The sequence below is a fragment of the Heloderma suspectum genome, chromosome 2, assembly GCF_057233095.1.
Source record: "Heloderma suspectum isolate Gila_16-S chromosome 2, 16-S_ref, whole genome shotgun sequence".
Lineage (NCBI taxonomy): Eukaryota > Metazoa > Chordata > Lepidosauria > Squamata > Helodermatidae > Heloderma > Heloderma suspectum.
The window spans coordinates 227,124,066-227,146,503 of NC_139459.1; the positions used below are offsets into that span (position 1 = coordinate 227,124,066).

A 22,438-nucleotide genomic window follows, 5' to 3' on the forward strand; every position below is an offset into this window, starting at 1 on the left:
CCCCATGGTAACAGTGGAACCCTTGCGTCCAATATGGAGCAGCAGTTGGAACAGCCACAGCAGCAGTAGCTGTGATTTCTTAAGCATGGGGAGTGGGCATTTTGTATTCCCCCCCCAGTTCTCCATGACTTTTCATCACTCAGTCACTGCCATCTTAAAAACAAACTCTTATCATGTTTATTATATATTAGGTAAATCATGAAGAATTAATGCCTGTAGCTTCTTATTTCTCTGTTCACTCCCCATCCCTTTCCCCTTTTGTATCATGTGTATTAGACTGTCAGCCTGTCAGCAGGGACTGTGTGTCTTTGGTTGTTGTTTGTTTTTTAAATTGTATAGCATCTAGTAAATTTTAGGCCGGGGCAGCCAATCTTTTTGGCCTGTAAGTAAATTTGGCAATTTGAGAAACTGTCCTGGGCACCACCACAAAATGGCAGCCATTGGAGGCCTGGCAAAGGACAAGTAACCTGCCCCAAAGACTGAATACAAGGCAGCGGTGGGGTCTGAGCCTCTGCACATTAAACAACTCCTTTGAATCCACAGTTTTCAACACCAACACAAACTTATTTCACAGCAGTCCCAGCTGCTGCTAAGAAAATGTGTTAAGCTTAAAAAAAAAAAGATTGCTGGGCACCAAGAAAGGTGTCTGGGGGTGCACCGCTGCTTAGGCAAAATAACAAGAATATGTTCTGAAAATGGTGTATGTAAACAAGAATCCACAGATGAACAATTTCACATATAGTAAAATATCTATACATTACACACACATATTTACACTCTTACATTCCTACACGCTTCTTTTTCATTCCAAATCCTCCCAAGCCACATTCCAGCTCCGGAAAAGCAAAGTTTGGCCTGTTAACATTGCTAAGACTTAAGCTTAGTTAAGGAATGTGTAATAGTTCCAGGTATTTCCTGAGCCATGCCCAGTCCCTTTCTGGGTGAGAGAGGGAAGGTCTGGGCCTTCCCCCTCCCCGCTTTTAAAATAAGGGAGACAACAAGCCATCTGCACAGTGGTGCTTATCTACAGCTCTTTTAACAGGGAAGAGGCCAAGATGCCAGCTGCTTAGTTCACTGGATCACAAGCTGCATAATTTTTCAGTCGTGCTTCTGGAAGGTGGAAGGAAGGAGTTAATATCCTCCGGCACCCAGCCTGTTAGGAGCTTTCAGGTGTGACTGTTCTTTCATTTCTTGACTGGGTGTAGTTACAGCGCAAACACCTTAGAAAGCAGCTGCTATTGGAGTAGCAGAAACAGCTCAGGTTAGGAGATACTAGAAAATGGCTGGCCCAGAATCAAGTTGTCCCAAGGAGCTGTCTCAAGAATTGGTATGTAACGACTCCATCTTTGTGGCAAACGGACTACAGATCTGTGAAGAAGAGTGTGAGAGCATAGAACTGAAAAAAGAAGGGGAACCTCGGTCAGAACCGGAAAGGAAAGACAGCCACAGCAATGGAGCAGGCCTGGGAGACAATCTGACTGAAAATGGATCCAAGGAAGAGCCACCAGGCCAACCTGGCATGACTGGGAAAGGGGAAGCAGTGGAAGAAGAAGAGGTTCTTTGTGACTTTTGCTTGGCTGAGAAGGTGCAGGCAGTGAAGTCCTGCCTGACCTGCATGGTCAATTATTGCCAGGACCACTTGCGGCCTCACCTGGAGAATGCCAGACTGCAGACCCATAAGCTTATGGATCCGCTGAAGGACATTGACATGCAGAGCTGCGAGGCCCACAAGAGGCACCTCAACTGGTTTTGCCACAGTGACCTTGTGTGCGTCTGTGAGGAGTGCCTTGCTGATGGACACCAGAGGCATACAGCCGTTACCTGTGCAGTCGCCAGAAAAGAAAAGGAGGTAAATTGTGGATTTATGTTGATCACCAATGTAGCAGTGCAGAGGGAATGTCATGTGGAATACTGAGCTGCTAGGAAATATGGGGCCTGACAGCTTTCTCTTCCACTCACAGACTTCTACATGGGCATGGCTTGTTTGCAGGCTGGAGGCCAGAGTGAAGCAGAGCTGCTAGATATAACTTCAAGGCTGCAGCCCTAAACATACTTATCAGGGAGTAGGCCCCCTTGAACACAGTGGGACTTGCTTCTGAGTAAACATGCATAGGATTATGCTGTTCATGTGGGATATCTGGGGTTTTGTAGCTGGCATATTCTGAAACTCAGGCCATTCGTGTAAAAAGGAGGAAATACCTGGCAAAGGTGTATGAACAAAAGTGGGGTTTTGCCTGCTTTATCTTAGAAAATGGCCAAATTGCCAAGTGTTATCTACTCTCGGGGCCTATTTGCATCACCTTTGAGCCCATGGCAATTGTGGATTTTATTATGTTGCTAAGCAGGGAGCCAGGTGTGTGATTGCTGGCAGTACATGCAGAACTTGGCACAGATCAGCTTTTGGCACTTGGATGCAGATGCTTGGAAAGTGTGGTTGAGTAACAAATGCACACATTTGATCCACACATATGGATCCATTTCTGGCAATGAGATGATCTGCTCAGCCCTTAGGAGTATGGCAGAAACTCACGCCAGATCTACACCTTGTGTCATATCATTACAATCCCATCATGGTAACGCTATATCCCTCTTGCACATTTATAACTCGTAGGACACGCAATGACATTTGTTGCGGTATTTTGGATAATGTGGAATAAAAAGCAGGAAATAACACTACAATGGCAGTATATAGAATGTGTAATGTGCCCCAACAGTTATCAGTGCTCTTCAATATCGCTATAAAGCAGTAGTGTAGATCTATCCTCAGTGTGGGCTGACTCAAAACTGAAGCTGCCACAAGACCACAGAGGCAAGTGAAGGGATCCTTATGATATCCCAAAGAAGGTTTGCCCTCCCTCTGTAGGTTTAGTTCCCCAAACTCTGGTTTCCAAGCTGCCACACAGGTTGTCTCTGCCCCGCTCTGCACTTTGCCTCTTCAGTGCTGCTGGAACACACTTAGTGGGTATGAATTTAGATCTTTTTAGATCAAACTCACTCCAATCTCTGAGCCTTGCGATCCGTGAGCAAAGTTGGCCAAAGTGGATTAGGAGCCTTGAAACTTAAGAGTTGAAAAAGATCTTTTAGGTTTCACCAGATGGAGAGAGTGAGCAAGCATTAGATGAATTTATGTGTGAATACTTATGATGAGTCAGTATTTTTTTTCCTCACATTGATATCCTACCCTTCCTCCAAGGATCTCAGGATGGTGTATGTGGGGTTCATTTTTATTGATTGATGGATTTAAAATTACTTTTAAGACACCTTTAAGGGCCGAACCCTCTCAAGGCAGCAGGATAAAAAAAAAAAAACACTATACAGAAGTATACAAATAGGCAATAAATAATATTCAATAAAAACAATAAAACACTATAAAAACTCATTACAGCAATAAAACCTGTAGCCCACAGATGATGGGAAAGCCAGCAAAAACGAATGGGTCTTCAGAGCCTTCCTGAAGACCTGCAAAGAAGGGGCCTGATGAAACCTTGATGGAAGCTGATTCCCATTTTACGTTTATTCCATTTTATCCTAACAACAACCCTGTGGGGTAGGTTAGGCCAAGGATGTGTGGCTTGCTGTAGAATCACATGGTGAACTTCTTGGTAAGTGGAGACTCAAATCCTGGTCTCACCAGTCCAAGGCCAACACTGTAATCATTACACCACCCTGGTTCTCTATTTACCATGGTGCATGCCCACCAAAATGCTTGAGACGTTCTGGGGCTCAGAAATGGTGAAGAAGCTGAGGAAGAAAAGGCAAATCTTGGTATAGAGGCAGTCAAGAGCTATGGGAAGTAGAGCAGCATATCAAGGGTCTCAGATAAACTCAGGGCCCCTTGGTGGATAGCTGAGTAGGGCCCCTAATTCATAGGGCTTGAAGGTGAAGATAGAAACTGACCTAGGAATGTCCTCAACTATAGTGAGGGTTCCCAGTATATGAAACCACCTTGGTACCAATAGCCAATATTAAAATCCATGTCACCTTTTGCCCCAAAGAGAAGATTAGGATTCTTGTGACAATTGTTCATACTGTAGTTCTCACACCATGACTGCAATTTCCTCTTTTACACCTCTCAGTTCCATCTTAAAGGGTCTTATCTCTAGTAGCTATGCAAGGAATGGATTCACTTAAACACTGAAAATGAATTAAAACATTAACAGCAAGCCATTGCATCTCTCATTCAGAGCTTCAGGCAAAACCAAACAAATATGCACCAGTGTTATCCGGAGAGTCTATACTCCTTGCAAATACTAAGCTTAAAAGTAAGTAGTCCTAAAACTTTCACTTCAAAAGAGTGTCTCATAGTCTGAAACTCTTTGCTTGGGTTCAGATGCAGTTTTAAACAAAGCAGGACTTCTGGTTTTCTCTGTTTGGATGATCCTTTCCATGTCCCAGATTTCCACTCTGAGACTTTCCGAGCCTGAGGCTTTTATAATGGGAAAATAATTCCAGAGACTGCTGTGAATCACAGTTTAGGTGGAGACACATTCATAGCCATTCTGACTACCTATGTGATGACGGTGAGTTCTTCGCGTTTTCTGACTGTCTTCCTGTCATTCAGGATATGATAAGAATTACTTGATATTTCACATTTAATACCAAAGTAATTTATGTCAGGTTCATTTCCACCATCCTGCAATTTGATTTCCTGCTACCTCTCTATCTTGCTGCCTTTCACTCCCAGGGGTTGAAACCCTTTGAATGAAACTGGAATCCTGTCTTACTAGTCTGGATTCTGGTTCTCTCCTTATCTCAAGGCACACAAATTATGTATTATTTTAGCATTTATTTATTTAAAACAGGGGTGGGGAACTTAATTTCATGCAGTCCTTGGCCTGTTTTCAAAAGCCTTCTGCACGCAGTGTGTTGAGAGCTCTGGCAAGAATGATCTCTCTGTTCTCTGGTAGCCACCTGGGTGGGAACGAAGGTGGAGAGAGAAAAGCGAGTGGCAGGAAGAGAGAGAAAAGGGATGACCCATCCACTTTTGCTCTGGCTGTGCTCACCAGGGCTTTGGCCCTGCCCACTACCAATATGCAGCCCCCAACAAATTACCCCAGGGGCAACATGGCCCTCAATAGAAAAAAGGTTGTCCACTGCTGACTTACAAATATAGCCTCTCCCAACCTAAAGGCTCAGAGGAGGTTGCATGTAAAATTTTAGTAACATCTTAATGAGTATCCAGTCAGGGCCAGCGCTACTGTTAAGCAGAGTGGAATGGCCACCTCAGGTGGCAGGTGCTGAGAGCCAGTGTAGTGTAGTGGTGAGAGTGATGGGCTGGGAGAGCCGGGTTCTAGTCCCCACTCGGCCATGGAAGCTCACTGGGTGACTTCGGGCCAGTCACAGATTCTCAGCCCAACCTACCTCACAGGGTTGTTGTTGTGAGGATAAAACAGAGAGGAGGAGGATAATGTAAGCTGTCTTGGGTTCCTTGCAAGAGGAAAAAAGGCGGGATATAAATGCAATAAATAAATAAAATAATAATAATGCTGGGCGGCCAGTAAAAGCAACAAGGTGTCGGAGGTCGGAGCTGTGTGTGCCCCCTGAGCTAGCCTGCTGCCCTCAGGTGTGGTGGAAGACGCTTTCCTATGAAGTGAGGTTCAATTGCCAGTTCAGTTAGCTTCTGTATATGGAATGGGAATGGGGTGTGCGCACGCATGTGTGTGGGTCTTATCCTTTGCCTTAGGCAGTAAAGCAATTTGGGCTGACTCTGTATTCAGCTAAATAGGGAAAACTCAATATGTAAACCTCCAGCCTTCTAGTGTCTTATTTCTAATCCCACAAAGCAACAGAAAAGAAAAGGCCTTTCTAAATGATTCTCAAGCTTCTGAGGGACTTCTAGAACCGATGGTTCACCACTAAGAATGCCTGCAGGTCTCTGCAGTCTGAACAGGACATGCAGATGGTGCTTACTCACCACGGTAAATCTAAACGGCTAGCTCAAACTAAGCAGTTCAAACCAACACACATACAGAGATGAACTAATTTCACTCTCTTCCCATGCTCCTCTCTTCCCATGTGTTTCAGAATATGGAGACACATTCCAGATGTATTCATGTATGTATCACAATGTTTATAACCCACCTTTCCATCTAAAAGATCCAAGAGTGGCTAGCATTTATTTATTTATTTATTTATCCGTCCGCCTGCCCATCCATCCATCTCTACCCCAGCCTTTTGGTCCAAACAGGCCCGCAAAGTGGCTTGCAGTCATTAAGAAAACAATAAAATGTAATATATAAAACACCCAACAATTATAGAACAATTAGGAACACAGAGCTAAGAAGAGTCAGCAAAGAACACACCCACAACTGGGGAAAAAAATATAATATAAACTCAGCAAAGCCTGGTGACAGAAGAAATGTCCTCACACTGTGCAGAAAATCCAGTAGGGTCAGTGCCGGTCAAACCTTTAGTGGGGGAGGTATTCTGCAGCTTTTCTGTATCTGAAAAGTGAAAAACTTTTGAAGACACTGGGAAATGGAGCAAACTTCAAATGATGACTGCAGTGTGGGGGTAAGTTCATCCGAGACAAGGAGGCCCTCTAGGGAACCTTGTCCCAGACGGTTTAGGGCAGTGGTCCCCAACCTTTTTGGCACCAGGGACCAGTTTCGTAGAAGACAATTTTTCCATGGACCGGGGTGGTGGTGGTTTTGCTGGTGGACTTCCGGCCGCTGGGATGCAAATGGCGTCTGCTATGCGGACGCCATTTGTGTCCCCGTTCGTTGCAGTAATAGGCTACGTAAAGATTTATGTAGCCTATTACTTGAAGAACAGGGATGCAAATACTGTCTGCATAGTGGACACCATTTGCGTCCCAGCGGGCGGACATCTACCAGTGGCAGGAGCCGGCCGGCAGCTCCGTGGACTTGCCGCGGAGTGGAGTCAGCTGGGGCTGGCGAGGATTCCGGGGGGGAGGGACAGATTGCCTCCCCCCTTGTGGGCCCCACAGACCCAAGGTAAGGAGGTTTTGCACACCCCTACGGCCCGGTTCCTAACAGGCCACGGACTGGTACCGGTCCGCAGCCCGGGGGTTGGGGACCACTGGTTTAGAGCTTTATAGCTAAACCAGTAATTTGAACTGGGCCCAGAAACTAACTTGCAGTCAGTGCAGATTGAACTACCCTGGAGGAATATGCTTTGAAAAGCAAAACGAGGTAACATTCTGGCTGCTGCATTTTGCACCAGCTGAAGCTTCTGAATACTTTTCAAGGGCAGCCCCATGCAGCATGTCTTGCAGTAATCTAATCTAGATGTGACCAAAAACATGTAACAGTGTCCAGATCTGCTTCCTCCAGGAAAGGGTGCAACTGGCACACCAGTCGAAGCTGTGCAAAAGCACCCCCACCCACAGCTATCACTGACAGTCCAGCAACAAATTTGGGTCCAAGAGTACCCACAAACTGTGAACCTGCTCCTTCAAGGAGGTGCAATCCCATTCAGAACACCTAATCCCACATTAGCTTTCCTACTGACCAACAAAACCTCTGTCTTCTCTGGATTAATGCTTGTTAGCTCACCATTGTGCATTTTGCATAACATTTGGCCCTAACGCGATGCAATTCCCATGTGAATGTTCACAGAAGAAAAGGGATGCTACAGTTTGATTCATGAACGTGAAACACTGTTGTTGTGTTGTCTCTATCAATAACATCTGATTTATCCATCCACAGTATGAACTTCTTCAGCTCCAAGCGGAATATGACTGGAAACTAACATCAGCTGAAAATGCAATTGTTAAACTGCAGAAGAATTCAGAGTCTATAGTGGTAAGAATTTAACTAGAGCAACTCTCTTCATTTGAAACTGTCCCTATTGTGCTGTATTAAAAAAGGCTTTGCAACAGTCATCTCTTTGTGTGAGTATATTGTTACAGGGAGGCTGTTTCTCTGTAGACCCCAGTCACTTGCTTTGTTGCCACAAAAGGATCTGGACCAGAGCTGGCTCTAGGTTTGAGGGCTGGCCTTCTGGAAGGTCCACTTCTACATAAATGGACCCCTTCAGGTGCTGGTGGCAACTGCAGCAGTGCTGTTGGTGGGCGGGAGCTGGCATTGTAATTTCTTGCAGTGTCGCAGAGGTCCGAAATCGAGTCTTTGCTCGGCATTTTGGGAAATTTAAATCGTGACCACAGACCCAGCAACCTGGTGTGGCGGTGACAGAGCGGGTCTCAGTGTTGGTGGACGATGGTGGGCCCTGGGATGCTGGCAGCTGCCCAAGGATGCCAGATGCTGACACTGGGCTTGATCTGGACACTTTTCCTTACAGAAAAACAGGGACTAAAGGCTGTTGTTCAGCGATGAATCACAGAAGTCTTCCTTCATTCCCTTTTTTCACCCTCCTCTCTCTTGTTCTTCTTTTCTCCCCCCAAATATGGTCAAGTGATGCACTTTAGTTAAGGTCATAATCCACCAATTGAACATTTCCATCTTTACTCTCTCCACACCACTCACAAGTTTGTAAACCACTGCTGTGTTCCCAAGACACATTTCTGGTGAGTGCATTCCCCCTACCCCTGTGTCCTCACAACCTCGCCAAAACCAGAATGTATGTATGTATTTAATGTATTTATTAGGGACATTTTGCAAAAAAAGTGACTCTCCCCACAACCCCTGGTATCTAATAATAGTTGTCAAGTCACAACAAAATATCGTACAGTTAAAAACCTATAAAAAGCACAGTACAGGGATAAAATGCAGTACGGAAGGAGCAGAGATAACAAAGCAGCAGAAGAACACGGTCGTGGGGGAATTGGAGGTGTGTGGGGGTGTCCAATTCAGATACATACCAAAGGCCCTAAGAAACAAAATGGTCTCTATCTGCTGACTAAAGCTGTAATCCTACAGGCACTTACCTGGGAGTAAATCCCATTGAACTCAGTAGGATGTACTTCTAAGTAGACAGTATTTAATTAATTAATACATTTCTATATTGCCTTTCTGCCAGTGCACCCAAGGCCATTTACCATTTTTAAATACTGAAACGTGCAAACAAATGTTACCAAAGAACAAAACACGAGAATTTAGTCCTGTCAGGCAGATTGAAGGAATCTTCAGGAGCTGATGGCATGAGCTCCCAGGCTTGGACGTCTCCACCTCTTTCTTCCCTCAGGGCACACAGGTTTTCAGTAGCCCCAGGGGAGATGGGGGAGAGGCTGCCCCAACAGTCCTCTCAGGTCCTGGATGGTCCTTTTAGGAGCCCACGGCACAAGCTCCCTGGCCTGGGCTTGCAGAGGCTGGCTCTGTAAATGACAGTAAACACATGTCTCAAAGAAAGGAGTTCTCAGCACCACAACAGAGAAGGCCTTGTCCCAGGCCTCCAGCAGCCACACTTCAGTTGTTGCTAGTATGGAGAGCATGGCCTCCATGGACAAACAACAAGCCAAAAAGAAGGGCAGGTTCATGTGGGAGGAGGTGGTATTTTAAAATATCCTGGACCCAAACTGTTTAGGGCTTTAAATGAAATAACCAGCACGTTGGATTGCCCTTGGCAACAGACTGGAAGAGCCAAAGAGAGTACATTATTGGAATCCCATGCTCTAACAACTGGGCCTCAGTCGGAACTCTGGCTGCAGCATTTTATGCCAGCCAAATTTTCTGACCGCTTTTCAAAGGCAGCTTCACATACACTGCATCACAGTAATCCAGCCTGGATGTCACCTGGGCATGTGTGATCAGGTAGCTGGAGCTGCTTCCTCCAGACAAAGGCACAACTTGGTGCAACAGCCTAGGCTGTGCAAAACCATTCTGGGCCACAGCCACCACCTGGCTGTCCAGGAGCAAGGCTGGATCCAGCAGGGCTCTCAAGCTGTGGACCTGGGTCTTCAAGGGCAGCAACAACCCTGTCCCAAGCAGACTGCAAACCTGCTCCTGGATCAGCATTCCCGCTGACCAAGAGCCCTTCCTGTCTTGTCTGGGTTAAGTCTCATTACTTGCAAGGAGAAAAACTTTAGAAATGGGCATGGCAGGCTCACTCCTTGTGTAAATTTTTGTTGTGGAAAGAATTTGATGATATCATCCAGCAGAGAAACCTCTGCATCATATTTGCACATAGCAGATAGGTTCCCACAAGGCTGGGCCTGATTAAAATAACTCATGCAATTCATTGTCATCTTCTGGAAAGCTCCATAAGCCACACAACCTTTTGCTATCTTGGCAGTATCCTGAGGAATGTAAAACATTCCTTTGCTCTCTCTTCTGGCCTGGAGTAGATTTACTTCTGCAGAGATCTCTAGAACCACATTAGCTTGAGAGGCTCCTGCTACAACTGCATTTGACTGGAGCTCTAGTGTAGGGGTGGAAGGATTGGTCAATTTTGGTTTCTCTCAGTTTCTCCTTTTTCCAGTATTAAATTCAGTTCATCCCACAGTTTGTGAATTTTTTTAAAAAAAAGTTTCCATGACAATTTGTAAGCATTTTTGTGCACATTTCTCCTAGTACATGTTTCCCTGATGTCTCCTGATCACTTACCTTGAAATAGTTCACTACACATGTTAAGCAGAATGTTCAATCTCAGCCTTGTTTCCCTCTCCAAAACTTGTGTTTACCACTTCTACTGGGAGGACAACTTGACATTTGAGGGAGTGCGTCTCCCTGTATACAACTGCCCGAGTATTAAGATCTGCGGAGGGCACTCTCCCCTGTATTCCACTGTTGGGAACTGTACATTATATGGAGACATGAGAGAGGGCCTCCTTGGCTGTGGCACACTGGTTATGGAAGGCCCTGGTTAGGGAAGGCCCAGCTGGCACTGACATTGGCTTCGTTTCAGTACCAAGTTAATACCAAGTTAAGGCCTGGTTATTTATCCATGCTTTGGGGTCTCATTGACCTTAGCTTGGTTCTGATTTATCATTGCTGATTTTATGTCCTCGATTGTGGATTGTTTTTTTTTAATAATTTTTGTTGTTGTTGAATTGTTTCTGTGGTTTGTATACCAGCTTGAGATCTATTGATATAGTGCCAGGTTAGACATATTTCAATTTAAAAAACTAGGATATAAATGTGAATTAGTTGGTTATCAATTAAAATTGGGTGTTTTCCTAGTGTTGGATTATGTCCCTCATCCTGGGGGATCACTTTATCCTTCTTTTGCCATGTGATGTAATGGACACCCCCCAACCTTGCTAGATCTCTCCTAGACCACATTTTAGGACTTGGGGAAACAGTATGGGCACATTTGTAATAATATAGTGGTGGCTTTTGTTCCTGCAGAGTTCAGTATCTGAAGTGAAAACCTTGGTGGAAGAGAGGTTTGAGGAGCTGCGACAAGCAGTCAAGAAGGCTCACTCTGATGTGCTCACTTTCCTAGAGGAGAAGGAGCGTGCTGCAGTGAATCATGCGAATGGAATCAAGATCCACCTGGAGAACAAGCGAGTGACAATGGAGGAATGTAAGAACAGGCTGGCGAAGATGGCCGCGCACACCAGTGACATCATCTTCCTGAAGGTACCTTGAGTGATAGTGGTGCAAATGGCCAGTCAGTGTAGCTGACCCCTGATGCTCAAAATGTTTAGGTGTGTGACACGCGAATGGAATTCACCTCTCGCCATTTCACTTCATTTCTTTATATGAGCAGCTTCTGCTCCTGCGTGTCGGCCTGAGTAGCTACTCCTGGGCATGTCTGTCATTTCTGCCACCCTGAAGCATTTTGGCTCAAACTGGAGAGCTGTCCGATGTGCCCAAAGCAACTGGAGCAAATCCTATGCAAGGAGGTCTGAAGCAGCAGGGGAGCTGTCCAGCCAAAGAACTGGACAGGCAGCTGGGCTTATGGAATTCACTGAAGGAGCTGTCGCACCAGCAGCCATCAGGCTGTCACGATTTTAGAGCTGCCCCTGCCGTCCACCCCTTCCTGGAGCACCAGCAGCGTCCTGGCCTGCAGGCAATAGTACCTGCTTCCTTGTCCTGAATAGAGCCGAGAGGCCTCCACCTGCCATACACGTGGTGCATCCAGCCCTGGGTCTGGGCTTTGTATACTTGGGTTGTTTTTTTTAACAGCAAAGTCGGGTAAAGTTGGGTTAACCACAACAACCAGACAAGGAAAAGGAAGGGTGCTGGGTTACAGCGACTTGGGCCAGTCATGTGCAGTGTGTGCACTCATTATGGAAGGCGGATAGTTGCAGTGAGGAACATAGGAAGCTGCCTTATACTGAGTCAGACCCTTGGTTCTGACAGGCAGCAGCTCCCCAGGGTTTGAGGCAGGGTTTTCTCCAGCCCTACCTGGAGATGCTGGGGACTGAACCTGGGGCCTTCAGCATGCCAAGCAGGGGCTCTGCCACTGAGCTATGGCTCCTCCTGCTAAAGAGAGAAAGCAGAGCCAGCCTTTTTAGCAGTGTCTACAGCAGGGGTGGGGAACCTTTTTTGATCCAAGGGCTGGATTTCCTGGACCAATCTGGCAGTCTGTATGATGTCGAAGGGGTGGACTCCCTCCTTTGAAGCCCCTACCCCAAAGTCATCTGCCCCACCCCACCCATTTTTCCTTTCTCCATGCTGAGAGAGCTTCATGCCTCTCTCTGTACAGAGAAATGTAAAAGTGGTGGGCATGGTGCCAGGGGAGAGTGCTGGGCCTGGGAGAGAGGGCAGTGGAGGTTCCTCAGCAGGCCAGATTGGAAACCCCAGTGGACCAAATCTGGCCCATTGGCCAGAGGTTCCCCACCACTGGTCTACAGCTTTGTACAGCAAGGTAAATTTTGTAGGAGGGATGAACTGGTATCAGGGACTTCAGACCAAGGCAACACAGTGCTTTGTCCTAGACGCTGTATCTGACTGGATGTTAACAGAAAACTAAAAGGATACATGTACGTGGGTATTTTTTAACAGGAATACTGTGAATTCAAGAAGAGCACAGGAGATGACACGCTGCCCAGTGTGTATATTGGCCTAAAAGACAAATTGTCAGGCATCCGAAGGGTGGTCTCAGAGTCCACTGAATATCTTTTACAACTATTACAAACTTCCTATAAGGATAAGTTGCAGGAGTTTGCTAAAGATGGTGAGTACCCAGCAATGAATCCATTCATCCTTTTCCACAATCCATTTCTCTCTTATTTCTACAAGTAAGCTAGTTATATTACTTTTCTTCTTTCTTTTTACAGAAGATGCTGGCATCAAAACAATGGTGTCTGCAATTGTCCCCTCCAAGCACCGCCTATCAGCTCCAGAACCCCAAAGCAGGAGTGACTTCTTGAAATGTAAGTCATGGTGGATTTTTGGTGCAACTCTCTTAACATAACATGGCTGCTTTGGATGCCATTTTTGGTAGAAAGGTGGGGTTCGAATCAAATCAAATAAAAATAAGAGTCCTGCTGGATCAAACCAAAGGCCTTTCTAGTCCAGCCAGATGCCCCAGTGGGAAGCCCCCAAGCAGGACATGAGTGCAATACCACCTCCTGCTCATGTTCCCCAGCTACTGGTATTGAGAGGCATGCTGCCCCTGATACTTAAGGTAATATGTAGCCAACATGACCAGTAGCTCTTGATAGCCTCATCCTCCATCTTTTATTTCTGTTTTTCATTGTTGTAGTTGCTGTTACCCTACTTTTCTGTTCAATACAATTTTGGTGTATCAAACACAACTAAGGTAAAACTGAACAATTCTACCACAGATGGTACAATATGACATAAGGTTTTGACAAAGTCAGGAGACGGACAAAGTATCAAGGGGAATATAATCAGTTTAGACGCAGAACTGCTCGGCTTCCGTTAGGATCTGTGACCTAGTCCTGATGGTTACAGAGATAAACTTAGGGCGCGATCCTATCGAGATAGGCGGCCGCCTCCGAACTCAAGAGGCGACCGCCTATCCAATGCAGGGCAGGAGAAGCATGGAGGGGATTGTTCCCTCTATGCTCCTCCTGCTCTGCATTATCGGCTAGCTGTGGGAGGGCTGAGTGAGGAAGGAGGCTGCTGTATGACACATTGGATGTGTCATACAGGCATTTCCGCCCTCCCCGCCCCGGAACGCCCGCAGACACACCCCCTTTTGGCCACTCTGTGCTTCTCTTGCGAGCATGGAGGACGGGGCTGTTCTGCGCTGCCTCAGAGGCAGTGTGAAATTGCGGGGAGGTCGGTTCTCTGGGAACCAACCTCAGTGTGCAGGCTCCGAGGTCGGTTCCCAGAAAACAAGATATCCTATGGCTGTCTAGCCGCTGTCTAGTGGCCATAGGATTGCTCCCTTAGCTGTCTTCTCTGTAGTTTTGGTTTTGGAAAATTCACTCAAGTGTAAAATCAGTAATGGTTAAAACATTAAAATGATACAAAATACCAAAACCTGGAACACAATTCTTCAACAAGCAGCATATCCTATATTAAAGGCTTTCAACAATTGTCTGATTAGCAGCATGCTGGGGTGCCAAAAAAGAGCGCTGTAATTCTCCTGAGGGAATGCTGTATCTCCCATGGATCTCCCGGCTTTTGTGCCCTGGCATGCTGTTATCCAACATGCTCTAGTAGCTGGTCTGGGGAGTACTCCACTTTCCATCTGGTTGAAAGGATCAGTATGTGGAAGTTTGCTAGAAAGAGGTCCTCCCTCCACATACAGGCCTGGTTCGCACATAACACTAACTGGTATGTGTTGTTAAATTCTGGGTTGTCGTGATGTGTGAATGCAGCTGTGCTAACAAACCATGGTTTGTTAACCACAATCAACCCAGAAAGCAAAACCATGGTTTGTTGCTGGGTTGTGAACCCTGGGTCTTTCCATGTGAACCCAGAACAGTGGATTGTTTATGGGTTGCTTTGCTAGGCTATGGAGGTGGCAGGCAAATGTGGTAAACACACACACACACACACACACACACACAGCCACTCTACATGCCACTACTACAGCACTGCGAAGGCATTTGGGATACAGGGAGGGACTGGGCAAAGGAGGAGGGAAGCAAACAACCCAGGGATTGAGAAAACAAACCATGGTTTGTTCAATCATCTGCCAGACAAATCTTGAGTAGGGCAACAAAACATGGGTTAAATAAACCATGGGTTAGCATTATGTGTGAACCAGGACATTGTTTCAGTATTTGGTAGGAAGACTGGAAAACAAGCAAACACTCTACCAATATGGGAAGAATCTTGTCCCTTGCATACAATGTAAGGTAATGCTATGCATTCTGGGATAAAGACAATGTGTGGATGGTGAGTCACATGATCAGTTTTAAATAGGCACTTGCCAGAGCCCATGTTAGAACAATTAATTCAATGGAATGTGTTGGAAGGGATAAGAGTTTCCTCTGCATTCTTTCCAGAATGGAGAAAAAAAAATTATGTCTACTGTAGACAGGTTAAAAAAACCATATGCCAGGATTATTTTTAAAATTTGGGATCTGACTTTAATCGACTGTGAATGTTTGAGCACTACTGTGAAGTTATTGTATTTCTCTTCTTGGTGCCAAAGTGGGAAATCTGAAAGTGCAGAGAGCCACAACGCTGGGAAACTGTTGTCATTTTTCCAAACATATATACAAGAACCAAAGTGTCTTTACACAGGAAGTCAAGATACTTCACTGCTTCCCCCTATCTTTGTGCAATATATATGTGATGGGAGCAGGTGGGGAAATCCACTAACCACACCATGTATTTTCATATTTTCCACAGGCAGACAGTATTAGTCTTTATTAGCCCTAATGTAGTCCTAACATTAGATAACCTCACTGAAAATAAAATGAAATATTAAACGTTGTTTTTGACCAACATAAAGATTCAGTGCAGACTCTGATCTGGTGCTTTGGAAAATGGTCCAATCCTGCTTGGACATATTCAGAGGGTGTCTGCTTTGACTTGGGTACCAAACATGAATCAAGATTCATAAACCTGAAGCTCTATGTCTCCCACTGACTATCACAGGAAATAAAAAAAATGGCTAGAACTTTTTTGTATTTGTCCGAAGTGGATGCAATTTGCAGGTATAGTAGCCTCTTAGGAGGGGATTACACTCATACCGAGGCTGGGCGGCAGGCGCTGGCGGAGCGCTAGGGGCAGGCCATGCCAGGTAAGGGGAACAAGGGAGAGATGTGTAGTATCTGTCCCCTGCTCCGGGCCTGTCCAGAGCCAAAGGATGGCTGGGGGAGGCGTGACCCCATCTTCTGGCCTTCGTTTGCTGCTCTGCAATGCCAGGTCTGTTACCCAGAAAACCTCCCTCATCCATGACATGATCCTGGATGAGGGTGCAGACCTGGCATGTATTACTGAGACCTGGCTGGCCGAGGCTGCTGCTCCAACCCTTGCAGCCATGTGTCCAGCTGGATTTTCGTATGCACAGCAGCCGAGGGCTGGGGATCAGGGAGGGGGAGTGGCTGTTATCTACCAAGAGTCCTTGGTCTTCACCAGACCCCCTCTCCGGGAGACCAAGGTTGCTGAGTGCATGTACTGGAGGTTGGGCCCGAAGGGCAGTCTGGGGATTCTGCTCGTGTACCGTCCACCCCGCTGCACGACTGACTCCCTGGCCGAGGTGCTTGAGGTGGTCTCTGATGTGCGTGTACAGTCCCCTAACTTACTGGTGTTGGGGGACTTCAACGTACATTCGGAGGCCATCCTCACAGGAGCACCTCGGGACTTCATGGAGACCATGGCCTCCTGGGAGCTGCACCATATTCTAACTGGGCCCACCCATGTAGCCGGTCATGCACTAGACCTTGTGTTTGTTTCTGGAGAAGCGGGGAGTGATCTGGAAGTCGGGGGTATATCCACCACCCCCTTGTCATGGTCAGATCACTATCTGGTGACGTTGGACTTCTCGGTTCCACAACCCCTCCGCAGGGGTGGAGGACCCATTAAAATGGTCCGCCCCAGGCGTCTTATGCATCCAAATGGATTCCTGAACGCGCTTGGGGATTCTCTGGGGCATGCCAACGGCCACTCGGTCGAGACCCTGGTGGGTGGCTGGAATGCCGCAATCACTGGGGTATTAGATCGGGTGGCTCCGAAACGCCCTCTCCCCCTGAACAGGGCTCGGACTGCACCATGGTTCATTCCGCAGTTACAAGCTCTGAAAGGAGGTGAGACGGCTAGAGCGCCGGTGGCGGAAGTCTCGCTCCAAAGATGATCAGACACAGGCTTGAGCTGTATCTTCAGCCTATCACGTGGCGGTGAAGGCAGCAAAAAAGGAATATTATGCTGCCTCCATCGCGTCTGCAGAGTGCTGCCCCAGGAGGCTCTTCCAAGTGGTCCGGAGCCTGGTCGGTCCTGTGGCTCCGGAACCACTGGAGCATTCTAAGGCCTCCTGTGAGGCTTTGGCAAGGCACTTTGCAGATAAAATTGATCAGATTAGGTGTGTTACTCTGCACACTGTGGATACAGTTAGTGAGCAAGAGGCGGCCTGTGGCAAACCAGTTTTGTGGGATCGGTTCCAGCTTCTTCCTCCTGATGAAGTGGACAAGGTGCTTTCATCTGTAAGGCCGACCACCTGCTTACTTGATCCTTGCCCATCTTGGCTCATTATGAGCTGCAGAGAGAGACTGGGTGAGGGGATCAAGGCGGTGGTGAACGCCTCCCTTGAGGAGGGAGTGATGCCATCAGCCCTCAAGGAGGCAGTGATAAGACCGCTCTTAAAGAAGCCCTCCTTGGATCCCCAAGTTCTGAACAACTTTCGCCCAGTCTCAAATCTGCCATTTTTGGGCAAGGTGATTGAGCGGGTGGTGGCGGTGCAGTTGAAAGCACACTTGGAAGAAACTGATTATCTAGACCCATTTCAGTCGGGCTTCAGGCCTGGGCATGGGACAGAAACGGCCTTGGTCGCCTTGGTGGATGATATGAGGAAGGCTCTGGATAGGGGTGAATGCTCCTTCCTTCTTCTCCTCGACCTCTCAGCGGCTTTTGATACCGTTGACCACAGTATCCTCCTGGAGGGGTTGGGCATTGGAGACACTGTATTGCGGTGGTTCCGGTCCTTCCTCTCCGGCAGGTACCAGAGGGTAGCATTGGGAGAGGAGGTTTCGGACCCGTGGCCACTTACTTGTGGGGTGCCACAGGGTTCCATCCTCTCCCCGATACTATTTAACATCTATGTGAAGCTGCTGGGGGCTATCATCAGGAGGTTTGGGGTGCAGTGTCATCAATATGCGGATGACACGCAGCTCTACCTCTCGTTCAAATCTTCACCAAGGTTGGCCGTAGAATCCCTCTCCAAATGTCTGGAGATGGTGAGTGGCTGGATGGGGAGGAATAAGCTGAAGCTGAACCCTGACAAGACCGAGGTACTTTTGGTGGGAGACAAGAGGAGGCTGGGGGATGTTGACCTGGTGTTGAATGGGGTACGGCTACCCTTGAAAGACCAGGTCCGCAGCCTGGGGGTCATTTTGGACTCCCAGCTGTCCATGGAGGCTCAGGTGTCAGCTGTGAGCCGGACAGCGCTGTATCAACTCCATCTGATACGGCGGCTGCGCCCCTTCCTTCCCGACCATCTGCTCCCATCGGTAGTACATGCCCTGGTCTCCTCTCGTTTAGACTACTGTAATGCGCTCTACGTGGGGTTACCCTTGAAGACGGTTCGGAAGCTGCAGCTGGTAAAGAACGCGGCAGCTCGCCTGATTAAAGGCAGCCGCCGGCGAGATCACATCACTCCAGTGCTGAAGGAGTTGCACTGGTTACCAGTTGTTTTCCGGGCCAAATTCAAAGTGTTGGTTTTGACCTTTAAAACCCTATATGGTTCCGGCTCAGCCTATCTTAAGGAGCGCCTCCAGCAACACCAGACAGGCCGCTTAACAAGATCAGCCTCGGATGGCCTTCTCTCTGTCCCATCAGCCAGGACAGCTAGACTGGTGGGGACGAGGGAGAGGGCCTTTTCTGTGGTGGCCCCCACTCTGTGGAACTCCCTCCCTAGGGAACTCCGTCATGCCCCCTCTTTAATGAGCTTCCATCGTGCATTAAAAACGTGGTTGTTCAGGCAGGCATTTGGGGTGGGTTAGGGTATTTTAAAAAAAATGTTTATGGTAAAATTTTATTGTTTTAAATTGTTTTATGGTGGGTTGTACATCGCCCAGAGTGGCTGGGTGACCAGTCAGATGGGCGATTAATAAATTTAATAAATAAATAAATAAATAAATACACTTGCCGAATTTCAAAAAATAGAGGCAGCGATTGTTGTGCTTCATAGCTTTATATTTTGATTTTTTTTAAAAGGGAACTGCAGATAACTTTTTATTTCTTGGAAGAATTAGATGACATTTGCAGGGATATTTGCCCCTTCTGAGGGAATCAAGCCTGCCAAGTTTCAGATGGATGGGTGCAGGGATGTTTGTGCAAGAGCAGCCTTGACATTTTGAGGGGATTCAAAAAAGGATGTGCATATCCTCCCATGTTTCTTGTGGGCAATTATTCTGAAAACAACAGTCAGCATAGAGGTGGTCCTAAGCAGGAAAACGTCAAAGTTTCAGAAGGTTAGGTGCAGCACTTGATATGGAAGGGGAGCCCTCAAACTGGTGTGTGTGTGTGTGTGTGTGTGTGTGTGTGTGATTTACTTCCCCTTCCCTCCCCCTGTGATTTTTTGGGCAGTTTGTAAATGGCACACGTCAAAGAGGCAAGAAAACTGTTAATTTTCAGAAGGATAGGTGCTGTGGCTTGGGAATTATGATGATTGAAAACCAGTTTAAATTTTTCCATAGTGAAGCCTGGTGGCATGCCAAGAATGGCCATCCCATGGTCCCATCCAAAGCACATGCACCCTATGGTTAGAAGTGGACCTGTCAGTCACTCAACTCCCTCCCTCTCCTCTCATTAGTATTTAGGAAAACAAAAGCAAAAGTCACTGTTCTTTGGAGACATCCTGTCTGCCTTTATGAAGCCAAATTGCAAATGAAGCCTCGTGCAGAGTCCACCTTCAGTTCTGATCACTTTGGAGGGAAGCCCCCTTTGCTTCAGGAAGCACAAGAAATGATCCAAAGGGGCCCAATTTGGCTCTGGCTTTGCGTGAATCAGATACACATCCCTAGACTTCTGGGTGCCAAATCCTGTATCATGTCCAATGCAGTTTTCTATTTTCTCAACGACCAATATTATATATTTTTTTTTTCTCTGCAGATACCTGCCCATTAATGTTTGACCCAGTTACTGCTCATCGCTATTTGAGGCTCTTGGATGACAGCCACAAGGTCACTAACACCGCCCCGTGGGAGCACCCATATCTGGATCACCCGGAGCGGTTTGAGCACTGGCGCCAGGTCCTCGCGGGCAAGAGCTTATACATTGGTCGCTACTACTTTGAAGTTGAAATATTTGGGGCTGGCATTTACATCGGCATGACAAACAAGAGCATTGACCGGAAAGGTTCGGAGAGCAACAGCTGCATCTCGGGGAATGACTTCTCCTGGTGCATTAAGTGGAATGGCAAAGAGTTCTCTGCTTGGCACAGTGATGTGGAGACACCATTGAAAACTGAGGGATTCAGCAGGATAGGCGTCTACCTGGATTATCCCAGGGGCACCCTCTCCTTCTATGGCATCACATCAGAAGGCATGGCTCTCTTGCATAAATTTGACTGCAAGTTTGCTGAACCTCTGTACCCAGCTTTCTGGCTATCTAAGAAAGAAAACAGTGTGCGGATAGTTAAGTTGCGGGAAGAGGCTGAGCAGAATCCAGCACCTCCTCCTCCTTCAGGAGAAGCAATTTCTTCCAGCACAGCTTCTTTGGCATCTGACAGCGAAGCAGTGGCAAGGATGAAACTGGTGGATCCAGGACAGAGCCTTTGATTGTGGGTGATGTGATCATGGGGTTGGGGACCATTTGTACAAGTATAGCATCGAATAAATTGTTCCATATATAATTATCGTTTTGGTTGCTTACTTACTAGCCCTTTAAAAATCACCTCTAAACTGAGAAACAAAGCAACAAAATCGTCTGATTTGTTTTCATAATTGGCCTCATTCTGAGGGACATATACTGGAGTGTTTCTTTTAAAAACTCTACTAACTTGCAAATTCAGGAATGAAGGAAAATTGCTATTAGTATCAAGCTGCTTCCTCTCCAGTGCAAATTCAATGCAAACCCCAGAGTCAAACAAGAAGAATCTCCCAACTTCTCTCTGTATATAATCCCCCCACCCCCCAATAGTGTTTTGTCCTCAGCCAAAGACTGAGTTGCTGAATTGGCTTCTGCTAGGGCATCTCTACACTAGCCTAAAATCCCTCATTTAAAACAGGGCTTTCTGCTTCACCTGCTTCCTTTCCCTCCTCCCCTTTCCCCCTCCTTCTCCCCATATCGGAGTCTTCTGTTATCTTTCATTGATCTCGCTCCTCTTCTTGCTGCTTTTCCTCTTTTCATGGAGGGAACTCAAGCAGAACACAACGGGGTAATTTGATAGCTCATTGGCATTGTTCACACGGAGCTTTTATCCTGCAATTGAGATTGCTCCTTCATGGAAGTTTGCGGGCTCTTTACATGATGCTATGACCCTCCAGGGCATCTCCTGCATGAAATGCCCTTTGTTCCATTTTTAAAAAGATCGCAGATAGTGAGCTAATCAAATCACCCCACTGTGTTCCGCTTGAGTTCCCTCCATGAAAAGAGGAAAAGTGGCAAGAAGAGGAGTGAGATCAATGAAAGATAGTGGGAGACTTAGAGATGGGGAGAAGGTGGGGAGTGGGGGAAGGAAGTGGGTGAAAAGCAAGTCGTTGTGATCCTGCATTTAAGACAGAAGCAGAAAGCCCCATTTTAAATGCAGGATTTTAGGCTGATGTAGAGATGCCCGTTATCTGCGATCTATTTAAAATGGAACAAAGGGCATTTAGTGCAGGAGCTGCCTTGGAGGTTCACAGTGTGATGTAAAGAGCCTGCAAACCTCCATGAAGGAGCCATCTCAATCGCAGGATAAAAGCTCAGTGTGAAGAAAGCCCTAGTTTAAGCATGGGCTGATGATGCCAAGGGGATCGGAGGACAATCTGTGTCCCACAGATTCCTTTGGGAATATTTCAGCATTGCATATCTTTGCTTGGTGTTTATGGTTCCTGTATTAAACAGATCATTCAAGCTATATGTGAAATGGATGTCATGAAAATGGAGGAAGGAGAATCAGGCACGTATACACACAGCTCATTCCACACTAAGTTACACAACCAGCTTTTCCATGCTACACTCCCCTTGTGCTTTAGCTTTGATTATTCTTGCTGCATTGATATTAGGAACTTTATCTTTCAGAGATTGTTTCCTGATGCTTTCCCCTTTTAAATCTTTAGCTCCCTTCACTTTTTGAAGGCAATTTTCTAAGAAAAGTTCTGAGATTTTTCTTTTTCTTATCTTCGTAGAAACAGAATTTCCCGCAGAATTTTCTCCATTTGTTTTTCTGGTGGCTGCCTCCCCCCCACCCCATGCGCTCTGGAATGACACTAGGCCTGGGGGCATTGTGGAGGATGCGAAATGAGGGCCAGCCTCCCAACACAGTTGCTGCTGTTGCCATCTGCAGTGGCAGTGCAAAACATAAGCCCTCTTAGGAACACAGAAATCACCTGTGCTCCAGCCAC

General features: G+C 46.8%; 1 protein-coding gene across 2 annotated transcripts; it reads left to right on the forward strand.

Annotated features, from left to right (window-relative positions):
- The first annotated feature begins 1,201 nt into the window (after positions 1–1,201).
- On the forward strand, positions 1,202–20,744 carry TRIM16 (tripartite motif containing 16). 2 transcript variants are annotated; one of them, XM_084832371.1, is made up of 6 exons: positions 1,202–1,849; positions 7,671–7,766; positions 11,208–11,441; positions 12,813–12,984; positions 13,088–13,183; positions 20,004–20,744. In XM_084832371.1, the coding sequence occupies exons 1-6, from the start codon at positions 1,280–1,282 to the stop codon at positions 20,669–20,671; spliced, it is 1,836 nt and encodes a 611-aa protein (XP_084688497.1). In that variant the 5' UTR covers positions 1,202–1,279; the 3' UTR covers positions 20,672–20,744. The 2 variants fall into 2 exon arrangements, with proteins under 2 accessions (XP_084688497.1, XP_084688498.1); XM_084832372.1 differs by having other exon boundaries at positions 11,307–11,441.
- Positions 20,745–22,438: the final 1,694 nt, after the last annotated feature.

Coding starts and splice junctions, on each gene's coding strand:
- TRIM16 (XM_084832371.1), top strand. CDS start 1,280: ATGGCTGGCCCAGAATCAAGTTGTCCCAAGGAGCTGTCTCAAGAATTG. Junction 11,442..12,812: donor GTGACATCATCTTCCTGAAG/GTACCTTGAGTG, acceptor ATTTTTTAACAG/GAATACTGTGAATTCAAGAA. Junction 12,985..13,087: donor GCAGGAGTTTGCTAAAGATG/GTGAGTACCCAG, acceptor TTCTTTTTACAG/AAGATGCTGGCATCAAAACA.